This window comes from Carcharodon carcharias, chromosome 17 (genome assembly GCF_017639515.1).
Source record: "Carcharodon carcharias isolate sCarCar2 chromosome 17, sCarCar2.pri, whole genome shotgun sequence".
NCBI classification, from domain to species: domain Eukaryota; kingdom Metazoa; phylum Chordata; class Chondrichthyes; order Lamniformes; family Lamnidae; genus Carcharodon; species Carcharodon carcharias.
Window position 1 is genome coordinate 112,575,147 of NC_054483.1, and position 19,661 is coordinate 112,594,807.

Here is a 19,661-nt window from a genome sequence, read left to right on the forward strand (position 1 = left end):
CTTAATACAAATTCCATCATATTATGGTCACCATTTCCCAAAGGTTCATTTACAGCAAGATTATTAGTTAGTACTTGCTCATTACACAACACTAAATCCAAAATAGCCCAATCCCTAGTTGGCTCCTCAATGTACTGCTCCAGAAACCCATCTCGTACACACTCCAGGAATTCCTCTTCCATAGCATTAATGCTGATTTGGTTAACTCAGCCTATGTGTAAATTGAAGTAGCTCATTATTACTGTATTAGCCATATTACATGCGTCCCTAATATCCTGATTTACATGATGTCCAACATTACCACTACAGTTTGGTGGCCTATAAACAATGTTTGCTGCCCCTTGCTGTTCGTTAGCTCCACCCAAACTGATTCTACATCTTGATCCTTTAATTTAAGATCCACCCTATCTAAGTACTGATCTTGCCCCTTAAGAGTGCTACACATCTCTTCCTTTCTGCCTATCCCTCCTAAATGCCGAATATCCTTGGATATTCAGTTCCCAATCTTGATCACATCCTACAGCCATGCCATTGTGCGAGGATGTTAGTCCTGGTCCAGTTAAGTTGCAGCCTGTCCATCTAATATAGGTCCCAGCTGTCCCTGAGCCAGTCCCAATGCCTCAGAAATCTGTTACCCTCCCTCCTACACCAGTTCTCCAGCCACATGTTCAATCGTTCAATTCTCCTATTTCTATGCTCGCTAGCACGTGGGACTGGAAGTAATCCTGAGATTACTACTTTAGAGGTCCTGGTTTTCACTCTCCTTCCTAGCTCCTTGAAATCTGCTTTCAGGACTTCATCCCCCTTCCTACCTAAGTCATTGGTATCGATGTGCACCACGACCTCTGGCTGTCCATCCTTCCCAGAATTATGTCCTGCAGCCACTCCATGACATCTTTGACCCTGGCACCAGGGAGGCAACATACCATCCGGGGGGGGGGGGTCACATCTACGGCCACAGAAACGCTATCTGTTCCTCTAACTAACAAATCCCCTGTCATTACTGTCTTTCCCTCTTCTTCTTCCCCTCCTGTACAGCTGAGCTGCCTGCAGTGCCATGAACTTGGCTCTGACTGCACACCTCCGAGGAACCAACTACCCTCACCAGTATCCAAAATGGAAAACCGATTAGCGAGTGGGACCTCAGGGGACACCTGCACTACCTGTATGGTTCTCTTGGATTGTTGCGTGGTCACTTTTCTCCCTCCATGCTCCTAGCCTGCGTGTGACCACCTTTCTGAACGTGCTATCTACATAGCTCTCAGCCTCGCAGATGCTCCAGCCACCAGTCCAGCTCTGAAACTTGGAGCTCAAGTTTCTGCAGCTGGTGACGCTTCCTGCAGATGTAATCATCTGGGTCACAGGTACCATCCGTGACCTCCCCACAAACGAAAGGACATATGTTCTACACGACTGAGCTGCCCTGCCATACATTAACTTTACTTCAATTGCATTAAAGTTATTACACTTTAGTTTACATATGTTAACTTTATTTTACTTGGCCTTAACATAACAAACCTTACAACTATTGATAAACTTTACTAGGACTGATAAATCCGATGAATACTTAACCCACTTTACTAGGTGCAATAAGCCTTACTTAAAACACCTCCTTCCCCCGTGAACTGAATTCCCATATGAACTTAATTTGCTACTCACTCTGTCCACGTCTCACTGCAACTACCTTCAGCTGATTGACAGATAACTGCTACCACCAGGCAATTCCCTATTTAAAAAGATAGTCTAATTACTTGAAGGTTGGTAGTTTTATGTCAGAGCATTACTTTTAATCTATATTTAAACCTGAAAAAGACTTACCAGAACTTACCACGTGCACCTAAATAGCGACTCACTCGGTCTACGTCTCGTTCAGGTGAGGTCTCCTGACAATACATCCCTTAATCCTCAGGGCTAACTCCCCTACACCTCTTTGAAATAATACCATGCGATATTCTACACCCACCTGAGAAGGCCCTCATTTAACATCTCATCTGAAAGGCAGCGCCTCTGAGATCGCAAATTCCTTACAATAGTGCTCTGGGAGCGGCAGTCTAGGTTTTTGTGCTCAGGGGTAGGGTCTTCTGGTCAGCGAGCAAGGGGGGCGAGGCCCGCTTGCCGACGCGTAAAATGATGCAGAATGACGTCGGGTGGAACCCCCAACATCACCTCGCGTCATATCCACTTTCAGGTTGGCAGGGGCGCAGCCGAGTCAGCTGCGCGCCCGCCGACTTGTCAACAGCCTATTGAGGCCATTGAAAAACTAATTAACGTCATTAATGGACCTGCCCGTCCAACCTCAAGGAGCCCTGGCAGGCTTTAAATTTTATTGAAACCTTTCTTAAAAATTTATGGACATGTCCCAACTCTGAGGGGACATGGCAGGGAACATTTTTAAACATGTTTATTAAAAGTTTTAAATTGGAACCTTTCTCCCTGAGGCAGCACTTAGCCTCAGAGAGATCTGTGGCCTCAGGGAGATCTGTGCGCTCTTTCACGCATGTTCCTGGCTGAGGAAATCCGCCCCCCCCCCCCATAGCGCATCCTGGCGGACATCATGGTGGGCTGGCCTTAATTGGCCCCCCCATTTAAAACGGCGGTGCACCCCAATTGGGGGCACTGATCGGAGGCGCACCCGCTTCCACACATCCCCCCCACCAACACGTGGAATTTTTTTCCCCAGGTCTCTGGGGAACCTTCTGCCTCCAAGACAACCCACTGAACCATAACCAACATATAAGCGTTGTGTGAGGGAAGGGTGTACGTAGCCATTGAAAGGATTTGGAAAGGACTCATGACGTGTGTATTCAAGCAGTGGACAATCCATTTACACATATAATTAATAAGGTGACCTGGCTGAGCTCCTTAAAATTATGAATAGCTTGAATAAAGATGATTTGAAAAACATCATAAAATGCAGAAGCACTCAATGTGCCAGGCAACATCTGCCGGGGGGGTGGGGTGGAGAAAGCCACCTTTCCCAGCATTCTCTGTTTTAATTTCAGAATTGCAGCACCCACATTATTTTGCTTTTGTGTTCGGGTTTAATTCACTGACCCATCACCCTGTTTTTGGCAACAAGACCAAGATGAGACAATAGAATCATAGAAGTGTAAAATGTTTACTGCCCTCTCACACTCTTCATTTTCAATTGGGAAAATGCCAGTGGACATATTAAACATAACTTGACTTCCAAGAAATGCGTAGCTATCTATATAAGCATCCATGCAATGATCTGGTTCAATTCAGCCTGAGGTTTCTCAGCTTTCTGTGCGTGTGAAGTGAGTTTTGTTCTCTCTGCCAAGTCACTGTGTTGAGAAACATTAACAGATGGTAAACATATTGGAGCAAATGGCCCAAAAATGAGTCTTCAATTTGATGGGATATCAACCAGAGGTGATAGTAATAGGGGCTTTATACAGCACACTGCACATTTTGTTATCTTGTACCCTTGATTATGTGGAGATAAGTTAGAAAACTAAAGGAGTCCTCAACTCTTCACAGGACACCACTTCCGAAAGCCTACAGCCCCTTATTGAAGTAGACACAGTTCACTTTGTCTCCATACTTAGTGGTTATTGAGTCTCTCAGCTCTGGTTCTAATTTAGAAACCGCCATAGAACTGTGGAAAAAGAGAGAAAAGACAATCTTTCAGAATGTAGCCGTGTTTCTACAACAATAGTTAGGATTCGAAACCTCCCACCTGGATGAAAGTTTAAGGCTACAACTAAATAGTCACCAGTCGTTCGGCAAAAATGAACATTTGAATCCTAATTTGGAAACAACCCCAACACATTTCCCTTTCTAGTTAAGCTGGGCACACACCTTGATATTCATGTATTGGACACACACACCATGAGTGCCATATTATGGGGGAGTGGGGTGGTGTTATGGGCAGACCGCTGCCTCCACCCCACCCCACCCCCACTCCTCCCACCCCCTCCATCCCCCCACCAACTCCCCTCCATCCCCACTCCCCCCACTCTCATTCCCATCCTTCCCCCAACTCCCATTCCCCCCCATCCCCCGACTCCCATTCCCCCCCCATCCCCCCACTCACCCCCATCCCCCCACCGCAGAGACTGCAAGTAGGCCCAAGAAGGAGGCCCTTGGAGGGAGCCTAGGGAGGGGGGCAGGGAGGGGTTTTTTATAGAGCAGACAGGTATAAAGAAAGTAACGGTGCTATCTTAGGTGGGGGGGGGGGGCTTTCCCCACCCTTGCACTAAGGGCACCCCTTTCTTCCTGCCCTTTTAAAAAAAACAGCCTGCCCACTCCTGCCCGGCTGCCCACTTAGCTTGGCATGGGCAGCATAATATTGAGGTCAATTGGCTTGTTAACAAGCTCAATTGACCCTTGATTATTTATTTAAATATGGGAGGGAGTTTGCTGATTTCGGTGCCCACCCACCCCTGTATTATGGGAGTGAGTTCGGGGATGCTGGGAAGGTAATGAGGGGGTTGGCACTTGCCCAATTTTACATGCCCGCTTCCGCACCCCGCCATAAACACACCCAGTGGCAGGATCCAGCCCTAGGTTTCCAAATCCCTATCTGCTGAATGCAACGTTCAGCCAACTGCTCGGACACCAGTGCCTGCAAACCCTACAGTCACTCCAAAAAGTTAGGACTCAGCCCTCCACCCCCACCAGAACTAAAGGGCCGGCCAGTCTAGCTTATAAATTCATGTTGTTCTGCTTACTGGGAAGCATGCTTTAAGTGAAAGTGTAACCTACTGAATTATTATGTAGCCTTCACTATCACAAAATGAACGTCTATGCCACTTATGAACGTCTGACCAGTATCCCTTTGTCATGGTTATAGACAGGGCGGGGCCTGACGTTCTGACGGACACACGCACCCAGTGCTATATGAGAAAGGGATCTTGTGCCGCACTCATCAGGCTCCTATTCTTTTCACAAAGATCCTAGTCCCCATCCAGCAGCCTGGTGTTGATTTCAAGCAGAGAGAGAAACGGAGTTCAAGCCAGACTCTTGTGGTATTTCTGGACTGCTCAGTGGGTGGTCTCAAATTGCCTTCCAGTAATTCAAAACAAGTGGTTCTCTTTATACATTCATTTTAACAAATGCTGGGGTTTGAAAAAAATAACAATTCTTAACTGCCAACCTACAGAACATTAAATGGTTAACTTACCACCTCTGAGGGAAAAGGGAACATGCAGTAGGCACCATAAAGATCAAGCTGTGGAAACAAAAACATAATTATTTATCTTCATCTTTCTACAGATGTGGGTTTACAGCATAAAGATTACAGAATAAAAACATTAAAATGAAGGTAAAATGCATTGGGTACAATAACAAGTACACACACCATAGGTCATAGGCTGGGAGCACTCTGGCTGGGGCAGCATTTATTGCCCATCCCTAGTTGTCCTTCAGAAGGTGGTGTTGAGACACCTTCTTGAACCACTGCAGTCCATATGGTCTAGACTCTCCCACAATGCTGTTAGGGAGGGAGTTCCAGAGAGAGTTGAGTGCACTATAGTTCCAAGTCAGGATGGTGTGTGGCTTGGAGGAGAACTTGCAGGTGATGGTGTTCCCATGTGTCTGATGTCCTTGCCCTTTCAGGTGGTAGAAGTCGCAGGTTTGAAAGGTGCTGTCAAAGAAGGTTTGGTGAGTTGCTGCATTGCATCTTACAGGGCAAATTTCGTACAGATGCCAGCAAGCATTTGCTTACATAGATGGTGGTTAAAACAGTTCAACAGGGCTTCAAGGAAAGACAATTGAGACCCCTTTTAAATGGGACTGTTGCGTGTTATAATGGGAAGACAGCAGGACTGATGATTTGAACGGGTGAGATGAATAGGCTGTAGGCTCATCTTCATCTGATTTTTATTAGATTGCGTGTGTCATTTGAGTCAGAAGGTTGTGGGTTCAAATCCCATTCCAAAGGCTTTGAGTCCAACACTGCAGTGCAGTAATGAGGGAGTGCTTCAGTGTTGGAAGTGCTGTCTCTAGGATAAGACATTAAACCTTAGCCCTAACTGCCCTGTCAGGCAGACGTAAAAGATCTCATAGTGCTGCTTTGAAGAAGAGAAGGGGAGATATCCCAGGTATCCTGGCCAATATTTATCCTTCAATCAACATCACTAAAGCAGATTATCTGGCCTTGATTACATTGCTGTTTGTGGAACCTTGCCGTGTGCAAGTTGGCTGTCACATTTCCTACATAACAACAGTGACAACACTTTGAGAGGTAACGTGTTGCCTGTAAAATGCATTAGGATGTTCCAAACATCATCAAAGGGGCTATATAAATGCAACTCTTTTTTTGTTTAATCTTGAGATATATTATTTACTGTTAATACTTCTCAAGGGCAATTAGGGATGGGCAAAAATGCTGGCCTACACAGCGATGCCCACATCCCATTAATGAATAAAAAAAAAATTAATAGATATTAGAGTAGGTTTTCCAAGTTTGTTCTCAAGGGCCCATCCTTCCCCAAACACTGCGCCAAGGAACTGCTGCCAGGTGAGGTACTTTGCAAAAGGCACAGTTCATTAACCAGAGCTTATGCTTCAAATGTGTTTTAGTACAAAAAAAAATTCTGCTTTCTATGACCATGACTCACCATGACTAATGCCTGGGGTTTAAACAAAATTACTTGAAAATAATTTAGAAAATTAGTTTTCATTGCCTGCACCAATACAAATAATATCAATACCAGTAACATGTAGTTTGTCACGTACACCGTGTGGAAACTTATGGTGGGCTCCCCACGGAAAGTCCCAGGGTTTGATACTCAGTCTGTGCTAAGTCATCTGAGGCAATTGGCCCAAGTAATCCGAAGTTAGTACGGGGAATATTGGCCAGGGTTCCCATTCCTGAACCACTTCAAGTACTTGAAGTCTGGGTCTATAAGAGATGATTATTTTTAAAAAAGTCATGCCGGTTAAATTACCTGTGACCCTCACTGCCTCAGCTAGATAGGGTAGATAGAGAGCAATCATTTCTTCTGGTAGAGAGAGCACATAGCAGGGAGGCATAATCTTAGAATTAGAGCTAGGCTACTCAGGGGTGTCAGGAAGGGCTTATTCAAATAAAGGGGAGTGAAAATCTGGAACGCTCTCCCCCAAAAACCAATTTTGGCTGGGGCGGTCACTGAAAATTTCAACACAGAGATTGGCAAATTTTTGTTAGATAAGTATTAAGGGTTATGGAATCAACACAGGCACAGAGAGTTCAGATACATATCAATCAAGAGCTAACTGAATGACAAACAGGCTTGAGGAGCTGAATGACTGATTCTCATTCCATATCCCTAGGATCATACATTATTAATAGCCACTTGGTCAAGATAACAATGAGAGACGTGGAGGGGGTTGGTGTGGTTGTAGGGACAAACAAGCAGTGATAGAAGCAGATCATCAAAAGATGTCAACAACAATAGAACAAAAGAATACATAGGTGTTAAAGTTGGTGATATTATCTAAACGAATGTGCTAATTAAGAATGGATGGTAGGGCACTCAAGGTATAGCTCTAGTGGGGGAGGGGAGAGCATACAAGATTTTAAAATATTTAAAAATAATGGAAATAGGTGGGAAAAGAAAAATCTATAGAATTTATTGGAAAACAAAGGAAGGGGGAAACAGAAAGGGGGTGGGGATGGGGGAGGGAGCTCAAGACCTAAAGTTGTTGAATTCAATATTCAGTCCGGAAGGCTGTAAAGTGCCTAGTCGGAAGATGAGGTGTTGTTCCTCCAGTTTGCGTTGGGCTTCACTGGAACAATGCAGCAAGCCAAGGACAGACATGTGGGCAAGAGAGCAGGGTGGAGTGATGGCAAGCGACAGGGAGGTTTGGGTCATTCTTGCGGACAGACCGCAGGTGTTCTGCAAAGCGGTCACCCAGTTTACGTTTGGTCTCTCCAATGTAGAGGAGACCACATTGGGAGCAACGAATGCAGTAGACTAAGTTGGGGGAAATGCAAGTGAAATGCTGCTTCACTTGAAAGGAGTGTTTGGGCCCTTGGACGGTGAGGAGAGAGGAAGTGAAGGGGCAGGTGTTGCATCTTTTGCGTGGGCATGGGGTGGTGCCATAGGAAGGGTTTGAGGAGTAGGGGGTGATGGAGGAGTGGACCAGGGTGTCCCGGAGGGAGCGATCCCTACGGAATGCCGATAGGGGGGGTGAAGGGAAGATGAGTTTGGTGGTGGCATCATGCTGGAGTTGGTGGAAATGGCGGAGGATGATCCTTTGAATGCGGAGGCTGGTGGGGTGATAAGTGAGGACAAGGGGGACCCTATCACCCCACCAGCCTCCGCATTCAAAGGATCATCACCACCAAAGATGTCATAGACAAAAAGACAAAGGGGTCACCGTCAATGGACCACCGTCAACACCCCTTTGTCCTTTTGTCTATGACATCTTTGGCAGTCTCCTCTTGGTCTCCACCTATCACTGGCCCCCTAACGAGCTCTACCTGTCCCATCCCCCTCTACCAGCTTATATTTTGTCTCATTTCTATATTTCTTAGTTCTGATGAAGGGTCATACATACTCGAAACATCAACTGTATCCTTCTCTGCAGATGCTGTCAGACCTGCTGAGTTTTTCCAGGTATTTTTGTTTTTGTTCTAGATTTCCAGCATCCGCAGTATTTTGCTTTTAACCTTTGTAACTGTGTCATGTTCCTTGGAGCTGGATCAACCATTATTCCTGATGCATTCCCTATGTGACCAAGGAACCTGATTGTTGTCTGTGAAGACTCACACTTACTGTTGTGTCTCAATCCTCCCTCTTGTAGTCTTCTCAGTGCTTCTCTCACTCCCATGTAATGCTCAGCTTGAGTGGACCCATGTATCAACACGTCATCCATATGGCAAACAGCTCCGTATAAACCCGCTAAAAGATTTGCCATTGTTCTTTGAAAAAAAAGATCCTTTGAAAGGTGCTGATGTTATACCAAAAAATAACTTGTTAAAGCTGAATCTTCCAAATGGCAATATGAACATTATGAGAAGTTTGGACTCCTCTTCTAGTGGTATTTGCCAAAATCTGCTATCAGCGTCTAATTTAGAGAATATTGATCTGTTCCGTAACTTGGCTAAACTCTCATTATTGACTGATGCCACGAAACGGACTTCTCTTTCCGCAGCTTTGCAGATCTGCACAAAGTGTGGTAGCAGGGGTGAAAAAAGACGCTTTACCAGTTTTTCGGGTTTTTGAGCTGTATCAGCCCCTTCCCGCTTCCTAAATTATGCAGTCCTAGGAAACACGCTGGATCGCTTTAGTGGCCTCTGATTGGCCAGCCAGGCTGTTACTTTGTCAGTTTCTCACACCGGACATCATATATAAAATGCAGCCGCATGCATACTTCTCAATGCTTCCAGCCCAGGACTTTTTTAAAATTCAATCATGGGATGTGGGCATCGCTGGCTAGGCCAGCATTTATTGCCCATCCCTAATTGCCCCTTGCTCAGAATCAACCACTTTGCTGTGGGTCAAGACTGCTCCGGTCAAGACATGGCCTCAAAAGCCAGGAACTCTGCAGCTCCCGATTCAGTGACACATCCCTGGGACTCCTTCTGGATGCCATGGATGCCCACTGCAACGTCCTCTACACCCACTCTGGCTGCAGGAGGCCAATCAGTCTCACCACTCCGGCTTGGGAGGCGGTGGCAGAGGTGGTCAGTGCCAACACTACACAGAGAGGTCAGCCATCCAGCGCAGAAAATGGATGAATGATCTCATTCGTGCTACCAGGGTAAGTCAACTATCTCATCAATCTTAATTTACCCACACAAGCCCATCACACATTCACTGGCATCTCATTCACTGCTAGCTCAAGGGACATCATCACTCACTCTCTCTCTCACATATCCTCACATCACCATCTGGCCTCATCTCCTCAGGAGACTGCCTCCTCAACCTGTCCACTCAGCACAAACACGCACGCTTGGCATACTTCTCATTTGGCCTGGCATGCAGGACAAGATTGCACACAATCGCTGGGGGAGATCATAGACCGGGGTGAGGGGGATGGGATGCTGGACATCAAGCTCCTCACTCTGTTAAAGAGTTGCACATTGGAGCTGGCCAGAACAGATGGCGACCATTCCTGCAACAATGGCGAAGTTGGTAGCGAACACCCAAGTGAGGATCCTGTATCACATCATCCCTCCTTCAACGCTATTCTGAGTCCACTGTTCTGTGTTCAACGTGGCTGCCAAGCACTAACAATCTCCTAAGTACATCTGACATGTCGCCCTTAGGCAACCTTGACCCTGACCCCAGCACCGAGAGCACCTCGCATGAGGACCATTGAATAGATCCATTGAATACCCGTCACAGCGATCACCCACATCCTCCAAACAGCGCAGCGACACAAACCTAGATGTAGAGTAACCTCGGGATCACAATCTGGTGAGCACATCACACACTCTGTTCCATAGCAGGTGGAGGCAGGGACATTGATCATTGGCACTCGGAGGGCTGCTGGAGGCAAGGAATCTGCTGAGTCCAAGTCAGATGGTGAGCCTCTGGACTCGGTACTCCATTGCTGACGCCACAGTTAGCCTCCAACAGTGTCAACGCGAGAGGGGTGCAGGGCAGCTCAATCTCACTCCAGCTTCTCCTTCTCCTCAAGGAGTCAGCCAGTGGCCTTGGGGCACACATAGGGAGGAGGATCAGCAGCTTGACACCATGGGCCCATCCATCCAGGTGACTCCGGGGTCAAAATCCACTCTTCCTGTGACCCCTGCAGCTCCAGCTCCACAGCCGAAGTGGGTGCAGCTGGCCCACAGCAGGACACCCAACGCAGGCTGGGGTCCTCCTGGTCTCGGCCCTCCAGACGACATCCTCCAAGGTCATCGCAGACAGGGCGTAGCAGTCGGCTGGCTGCCTCCACCTCCACTCTGGATGTCGGGGAGCACCAAGACGTAGCGGCAGGGTTAGGACAATTGAGATGTGGTTACACAGCCTGAGAATGGATGTTAGTCACTTGTACATAATGTTCACTATTGCAAATAAACTTCCAAGAATGTCTGCTTGCCTATGGCTCCTTGTTATGATGGGCAGTGTTCATGTCACTTAGATGTGAAAGCTTGGTTCCTGCACAAGTTAAAGGCAGGTCTCTCAGTCCAGGGCCTCTCCCCTGTGCAGTGTGTAACCTTCAGACCAAAGTGATCATCCAGCTTCACACTCCCTGGACACATTACTGACGCCTGCACCTCGATGCTGGTCATTGCTGCCAGAATGTCATGGGCAGGCGTCTACAAAGTTCCGTCGTTCTCCCTGTGCGCTTTCAGCACCTTGGTGGTAGGGCTGGTCCCCCCATTTCTTCAGCATCGGTGACGCTGAGCTCCTGAAGGGGACAGGTGCTGAAGGCTGACAAAGGATCAGGTGCACTTAAAGTTTCCCGGCTGCGTCTCCAAGATATGACCCTGAGCACAGAGCGCAAGCGAGCTGCCCTCAGCCAGACAGGAGTCAGACATTCACAGAGGCTGTGTGAAGATCTATGGAGTGTCCTCACTGTATGTTCTCGTCATCCTCCTGGAATCTAACGACTATTAAGGCCTCCTCTGTGTCTCCATGACATGAGCCTGAGCACAGAGGGTACGTGCACTGCCATCAGCCACTCAGGAGTCAAACGTTCACAGACGCAAGGAGAAGATTGAAAAGAAAGGACCAAAAAGAAAGTATGTGCAAGGTTACAGAGATAAAGGCAGGGGAGTGGGACTAGGTGGAATGCTCTTTCAGAGAACCAGTGCACGCTCAGTAGGCTGCACTGTAAAGATACTGCGATAGGATGTCAGGACTGTCTCCTGCATATCGTCATCATCCTCCATGTGTCTTGCAGCTATGAGGGCCTCCTGAGCGTGCCTGCCTCATCTGGCCAACACGATGGCCTCATCATCAGCATCCTTGGACTACAAGGGCCTACAAGGACCCCATTGCCGTCACCCCCTACGAGGTCCTCCTCATCAGAGGAGATGTGCAGCTCTTCCATCTCCCCCTCAGATAGGTCCTCCCCCATTGCAGCGCCAGGTTGCGTAGCGACGATGCAAGCTACAACGATGCCTGACACCCTCTGGGGGGTATTACGGGGCTCCACCAGACCTGTTGGGGCACTGGAACCTCATTTCTAAGATGCCTATCATTTGCTCCACCGAAATCCGGGTCACAGTATGAGCCTCGTTACACCGTCACTCTGCTGCAGTCTGAGGCTGCCACACGGGCATCATCAGCCACGTCCTCTGAGGGTGGCCCTTGTCACTGAGGAGCCAATCCTGCAGCTTCTCTGGACCCTGGAAGGTGTCAGGGATCTGAGACCTGCCAAGGTTGTAGGTGTCATGGACGCTCCCTGGGAATCGTCCACAGACCTGTAGGACGCGTTTGTGGTGGTCGCACAGCAGCTGAACATTCAGCGAGTGGAAACCCTTGTGGTTGACATAGTTGACTGCTTGTTGCCACAGAGATCTAAGCGCCATGTGAGTGCTGTCGATGGCACCCTGCACCTATGGGAAGCCTGAGATCTGGGTAAATCCCAGCACTCTTGCTTCCTGATTCCGGACAAAATGCACAAAGTTTTGTGCCTTCTCGAAGATGGCATCCGTGACCCCCTGGATAGACAATTGCATGGAGGCTTGCAAGATCCCAAAAAGGTCACCTGTGCAGACCTGGAAGGAGCCACTGGCATAAAAATTGAGTACTGCCGTCACTTTCACAGCCACTGGCAGTGGATGCCCTCCAAGTCCCTGTGGTGTCAAATCCTGCAGCAGGCGGCATACGTGACTGACCAGTTCGCTGGACATGTGAAGTATTGGGAGGGTAATCTGCAGGAATGACAACAGCTACCTACGGATCCTGGGTCTAGTGAAGCGCCTAAGAGCGACAGCTCTCTGGATCTTCAGCTGCATGCGCAGCAGACCCTGACGTCCCTTCATCTTGGCAAAGGGGGGAGTACCTCCCTCAAGTCAGGTGCCTCCACCGCACTCTTCTTCTCCTCTGCTCCCTGTAGGCCAGGGGGCATACTGCTAAAATCACCAGGCTCCATGATCCTGATGTCCTGCTCCTGCAGGATCAAAGAGCGACATGAGTGGGTTAGCACGTGTGTCCTAAGAACCTCTCTTGGTTAAGTCTGAAGGCCCCTTCACGCATGCAGGAGACGGCTGGCCACCACTTGGATGGCCAGTGTGTAGTGTGCTTCATGGCTGTCCAAAACTCCACCCACCTCCGCCCCACTCCATCTGACCAATTGGCACCTGCTTATCAATATCCTGCTCACTGCCACTCAGTTTGGGTTCTGCCAGGGTCACTTAGCTTCTGACCTTATTACAGTGTTGGCTCTAAGATGGACAAAAGAGTTGAACTCCAGGGGTGAAGTGAGAGTGACTGCCCTTGACACCAAGGCAGCATTTGACCAAGTGTGGCATCAAGGAGCCCCAGCAAAAGTGGGGTCAATGGGAATTGGGGGGAAACTCTCTGCTGGTTGAAGTCATACCTAGCATAAAGGAAGATGGTTATGGTTATTGGAAGTCAATCATCTCAGTTCCAGGGCATCACTGCAGGAGTTCCTCAGGTTAATGTCCTCAGCCCAACCATCTTCAGCTGTTTCATCAATGGCCTTCCCTCCATCCATAAGGTCAGCAGTGGGGATGTTCGCTGATGATTGCACAATGTTCAGCACCATACGCAACTCCTCAGATACTGAAGCAGTCTAGATCCAAGCAGCAAGTAACATTCGTGCCACACAAGTGCCAGGTAATGACTATCTCCAACAAGAGAGAATCTAACCATCACCCCTATGACATTCAAAGGCATTGCCATCACTGAATCCCCCACTCTCAACATCCTGGATGGGGTCACCACTGACCAAAAACTGAACTGGACTAACCATATAAATACCGTGGCTATAAGAGCAGGTCAGAGGCTAGGAATCCTGCGGTGAGTAACTCACCTCTCGACTCCCCAAAGTCTGTCCACCATCTATAGGCACAAATCAGGAGCGTGATGGAATACTCTCCACTTGCCCGGATGAGTGCAGCTCCCACAGCAGTCAAGATTGACACCATCCTGGACAACGCAGCCTGCTTGGCTGGCACCCTTTCCACTAACATTCACTCCCTCTACCACCGATGAACAATGGCAGCAGTGTGTGCCATCTACAAGATGCGCTGCAGAAACTCACCAAGGCTCCTTAGGCAGCACCTTCCAAACCCACGACTGCTACCAGCTAGAAGGACAATGGCAATCCTTGAGAAGGTAGTGGTGAGCTGCCTTCTTAAACCACATGCCCGACGAATTCAACACCTGACATCAACAGGACCAGATGATTCCCCCCCATATTCTTATGAAACCTTTTGACTTTGGAACCGGTACCATCCCTGAGCACCAACTCAGCTCTGTTACGGGTGAAAATGACTCCTTGAGTTACCATTGTGTCGATGGCTTTCTTTACCTTTGGAAGTAAAGGGTGTGGAACCTTTCTGAATGCAGATAAGCAACTTGGTTTCACTTCTGAGCTTAGTGTTATACGATACGCAGTTCTCAGCTTTCCCAGCCCTGTAAACAACTTAAGAAATTCTGCTCTGACGTCTCCTGATTGATCTTCGCTATTCTTTATTTCTTCTAACCTGCAAATTAGATTCCGTTCCATACATGCCTTTCTACTTAAGAGCGAACAAATCCTGAATTACGTACAGTACTTCAGTAATTACTTTCTCTGTGCTTTAGAGTAGAATTTCATTCTCCCAGAACCTTCAGCTCTGTTCTTCCTGGTCCATGAAACTTTTTATACAGGATGGTTAAAGAACTTTGTTTAACCATGGTTCATCCTCTGAGAGAACCAAAACTCTGTTTCAGTATCTAATTTGAAAGTGTGCCTTGTTACCTACTACCAGGATCTCTGCACTCCAATAATTTCCGCTAAATTATTTAATTTCTCTTAAGTCTTAACATCTTGTGAATTTTCCACTTCATGGATTTTGTTTCTGATTAAAACTTTCTCTTTGAGTGTTCAGCCCACTTTCTCTACTGCGACATACTGGCTGAAAATGCCCCATCTTTGGTGAGACAGTTCAGGTGTATTCTCTCTCTTGCGCTAGCATCAACTAGTCTGGGCTGCCCCCATTAATTGCTCCTCTTGCTGCATGTGTCTCCTTCTCTCTATTTTCTCCTTTTCATGTCTGATGAATTCAGCTGTACCTGTTACATTAGGAATCGGGCTGTCTCTCTCTCTCTCCATCTCTCCTCTGATAAGTTTTGCCTCCTGATCTCGGCTTCTCTACTTAATTGAATCGCCTTCAGCAGTGTCGTCATCCTGGGACTGCAAATTATCTGATGATGCATCATCCGCTACTCCAACGACTATTCTGTCATAAATTTGCTCCTCCTTCAGATTGCTTTATCCACAGTCTTCTGCTCATCAGCACAAATCATTAGCAAATGAGTCAATGCTTTCCCTGTGTCTCTGGGTACGTTTATCGAACTTTGCACATTCTTGCGGAGGCTGAAAAACCTTTCTAATGCATCAATGACTTTGGCATATGTGGCTTTATGTTCATTGATCGCAGGGTAACTAGGATGTCATCTGCACAGTTGCCCATTGTATACAAAAGTGTACTGACCTGCTCATAGTCTGGTTTCAATGCAAGACCTGATGCAGTGCGAAATTGAGCAAATCTTCTACACCATTTTGGCCATGCTTCAGCCTGATTTAGGCCTGCAACTATCTCGGAGTGCTCCAGTAGAGGTAGAGATTTTTTCTGTTACTATATTTTCTAACTGCTGCCATCATATATTATTGTATTATTGGTTTGGAGTAGTTTCAATAAATTCTCAAAGACTGCTGGCTGCAAAATACTCTAACTTTAACTGTAATATATTTACAGTTATAAAAACACCCTACACTTGCTTCTGACAATGCTTACTCTCCTTGAGTCTCAGATCACATGAATGTATGTCATTTCCCTCCATGACAAGACAGACTGTTACGGTTAACCCTAGATGGAACTTAGTCTAACATATTCCATTATTCTACAATGGTCACCTGCCCTTTTATGTGAATCTTAACTAACAAGAACACAATTCACCTTAAAGGTCAGAACAATGAAAAAAAAACCAAAATGGGTCTCCGCTCAAAATCAAAATCTGCAGATTACAAATAACAGAGATGAGGGCATGCAGGTGTACTAAGTTATTAGTTACAACATGTAGATAGTTATTATTGTATGATTTGAATTTGAAATGTGTGCAAAGCTGAAATTGGCAGTAAGAATATGGTAATTGCCAGTAAGAAAAGCAAAACAGGGTGACAATTTAAAACCACTCTGGAAAAGCTTTCATAAAAGCACGATAGGAATGTAGCAGAAACCTGCTTTACTGTGCAATACGGGAAGTAGACGAAGAATGGATTCAGGGACAAGACAGAAATGTACATTAACAGTGAGTGAGCGAAAGCACTCAAAATCTAGAGACAGAAATAAAGGCCACAGCACAAAGGAAATGTCTCTGCCCATGCTTTTGCGCACGCACATGTGCAAGCACACACACTCCAAGTGAAAGAAATGTGACTGGATTTTTCCAGTCTCTGCCAGGCATGTTTTCAGCAGGGTTGGGGGGGGGGGGGGGGGGGGGGGGGGGGGGGGGGGTGGGTACGCGTGGTGGGGGGGGGGGGGGGGGGGGGGGGGGGGGGGGGGGGGGTGCATGTAAAACACGGGGGCGTCATGAAGATATTAACGTATATAATGTTATTGGAAATTATTTTAAACTGGACTTGTAGTAGGGTCTGTGTCTGTGGGTGTGAGTGTGTGTGTCTTAATTGGATTAAAGCCAACTAGTCTGGGTGCTTTGATGTATAGTAGCTTTGAGATGCAAACAGTAAGGTAAAAAGTACATTTGTTGAATAAACCATTCAAAGACTGGGGAGTGAAATCTTGCACCTAGCTAGCAGACACCAAGCAATATGTTTAAAATACTAATAAAATTGGTACTATGAAAGGGGTTTTATTGTTAGAAGAGGTAGAGTTCAAAGGGCCTGGTGATACAATGAGAATTTACATTCAAAGGGAAGGCTGGGTATATACAGAAGAGTTTTGTGTGTGGATCAGAGGCATGTGAGATCTCAGCATCTAAACTTACAACTGTCTGCGCATATGCATGGGCAGAGATGTTTCCTTTGTGCTGTGGTCTTTATTTCCGTCTCCAGATTTCGCGTGCTTTCACTCACTCACATTCCTGTACATTCCTGTCTTATCTCTGAATCCATTCTTCATCTACTTCCCGTAGTGCACAGTAAAACAGGTTCCTGCTACATTCCTGTAGTGCTTTTATGACACGTGCCTCTGACCCACACACAAAACTCTTCTGTACATACCCAGCCTTCCCTTTGAATGTAAATTCTCATTGTATCACCAGGCCCTTTGAACTCCACCTCTTCTAACAATAAAAGGAACCTCATTTTGAATTTGTAAGATAAAATGTGCTTTGCCTGGTGTCTGTTTAAGTCTATAGGTTATTGTTGCCTTGGGGAGGATTACCTGGTAGAGATTAATTTGGGTGATTTGTTTAATAGTTATCATGGTAGTAATTTGCAGACATGTGTATGTGTTTAATACCTTGTTAATTTAATAAATGTTTAATTTAATTTATACAAAAACCCTCTGGAGGCTTGGTGGTTTCACTTCTGAATTCAAAGCTGCATCTCAAACATACCAATTGAAAATATAGGTAATGACAGTTGTTTAAAGTTTCCCCCTGGGATTTGAAATAACTCAGCCTTTACCAACTGCTGTGCCATTACAGCGGGGGTGGCAAGCCCATTACCCTCCTGCCCACCCTTGAGCTGTCACCCATAATACGCAAGTTCTTAAATAAATAATTAACAGTCAATTGAGTTTGTTACCAATCCAATTAACCGTTTTAATACAAAACAAAAATAAAAATACCTGGAAAAACTCAGCAGGTCTGACAGCATCTGCAGAGAGGAACATAGTTAACGTTTCGAGTCCGTATGACTCTTCAACAGAACTAAGGAAAAATAGAAGAGAGGTGAAATATAAGCTGGTTTAAGGGGGGGGTGGGACAGGTAGAGCTGGATAGAGGGCCAATGATAGGTGGAGATAGCCAAAAGATGTTACAGACAAAAGGACAGAGGTGTTGAAGGTGGTGATATTGTGATATTATCTAAGGAATGTGCTAATAGGTGACATTAAGAGTAAAAAGCAGGATGAGCAAGGGACAGATAGCCCTAGTGGGGGTGGGATGGGGGGGAGGGATCGAAATAGGCTAAAAGGTAGAGATAAAACAATGGATGGAAATACATTTAAAAATAATGGAAATAGGTGGGAAAAGAAAAATCTATATAAATTATTGGAAAAAAAGGGGGATCGGAAAGGGGGTGGGGATGGAGGAGAGAGTTCATGATCTAAAATTTGTTGAACTCAGTATTCAGTCCGGAAGGCTGTAAAGTGCCTAGTCGGAAGATGAGGTGCTGTTCCCTTTTAATACGCTGCCCACACCATACTACAGATGGCGTGGGCAGCGGTGCTGTAGTAGGCAGGAGGGCAGAAGTGGGCAGGCAGGTTTTTTAAGCAAACCGTCCCTCTTTGAGGGGTGCCCTGTGCATAATGGGGGAACCCCCCCACCCTGCCCTCCAATATGATACCCCCACTTTTGTTCGTCCCGGCCTGGTCTCCAAAACCCATGCGCTTGACTCCCCACACCCCCTTCCCTCCCTAGGCTCCCCGATCCTTCCCATCCAAAACCCTAGACTTACCCCACCCCACTCCGGTGGCCCATGTCTTCTTCACCCGTGAGGGTACTTGCAGTCCCAGCTGCGTCCATTGCCAGCTCCTGTGGGTGGGACTTCCTCCTGCTGAGAGGTGGAGCTCCCACTCTCACCTCCTTCACGCAACCCGCAGCAGTTATACTGCTGTGGGGCAGCCTTGTTTAACGTGGGTTGGCTGGTGTCCGACGTTTCTTCCGGAGAGGGAGAGCAATTGGCCAACACCACTTCCCCCACCCCCCCCACTGCCCCAACATACAGTTCAGCCCATGAAGTTAGGGCATAGATCATTGAATGGTGGGACTAGCTCAACGGGCTAAATGACCTACTCTTGTTCCTATATTCCATGACAGATCCTCTTTTCATTTCCAAGAAATGACTGTGCAAGAGTGGAAAGCAAGGGCCACACAGCTTGTGTGGAGCAGAATAGATTATCCAGTGCAGAATTATAGGGTAGCTTTTTTTTTGTTGAAAGGCCTGGGTGGTCCCGCAGGATCCCATCTGGACTGAAAACAGGTGAGGACAAGAGTGGGTTCATTTGTGATGACATTTCCAGGTTAATAGCTTGCAGCCACTTAATCAGATCACGTGAGAAAAATGGAACTTTGCAAAGAGAGGAGAAGGGAGGGGAGGAAGGGAAAAGGTATGATTGTGAGGAGAGAGAAGAGTAAACAGTGACCAGTGTCGTTTCTTTAACCATAGGGGTATGGAGCTTCTACTCAATTGCACTCGTCTTCTTGGTGCAGTTTGTCCAAAATTGGCGTAACTCACACAAGAGATTGCAAAATTTTAGGTAGAAATCATGTTGTAATATTCTGCAACAGTTTAAAAAAGGACGTCATGCTGAAACCCACCCCACCCCCAGTACAGGCTGCATGCTGCAGGATAAATTAATCACCATTGATAGTTTTCACTAATTGTGCCTG

General features: G+C 46.8%; 1 protein-coding gene across 7 annotated transcripts in view; it reads right to left on the reverse strand.

The window, feature by feature from the left end:
* The window catches only part of sfxn2 (sideroflexin 2), a 111,339-nt gene that overhangs the window by 16,673 nt on the left and 75,005 nt on the right, over nucleotides 1-19,661 (reverse strand). For 4 of the 7 annotated variants that reach the window (XM_041210467.1, XM_041210468.1, XM_041210466.1 and 1 more), the window contains 2 exons: nucleotides 5,147-5,194; nucleotides 3,100-3,619 (listed from right to left, as the gene is read on the reverse strand). In XM_041210467.1, coding sequence (XP_041066401.1) covers nucleotides 3,520-3,619; nucleotides 5,147-5,194 — 148 coding nt within the window. In that variant the 3' untranslated portion in view covers nucleotides 3,100-3,519. Of the gene's footprint in view, nucleotides 1-1,659; nucleotides 1,727-3,099; nucleotides 3,620-5,146; nucleotides 5,195-19,661 lie in introns of those variants that run through there. The other 3 variants (XM_041210470.1, XM_041210472.1, XM_041210473.1) reach the window with 1 other exon arrangement.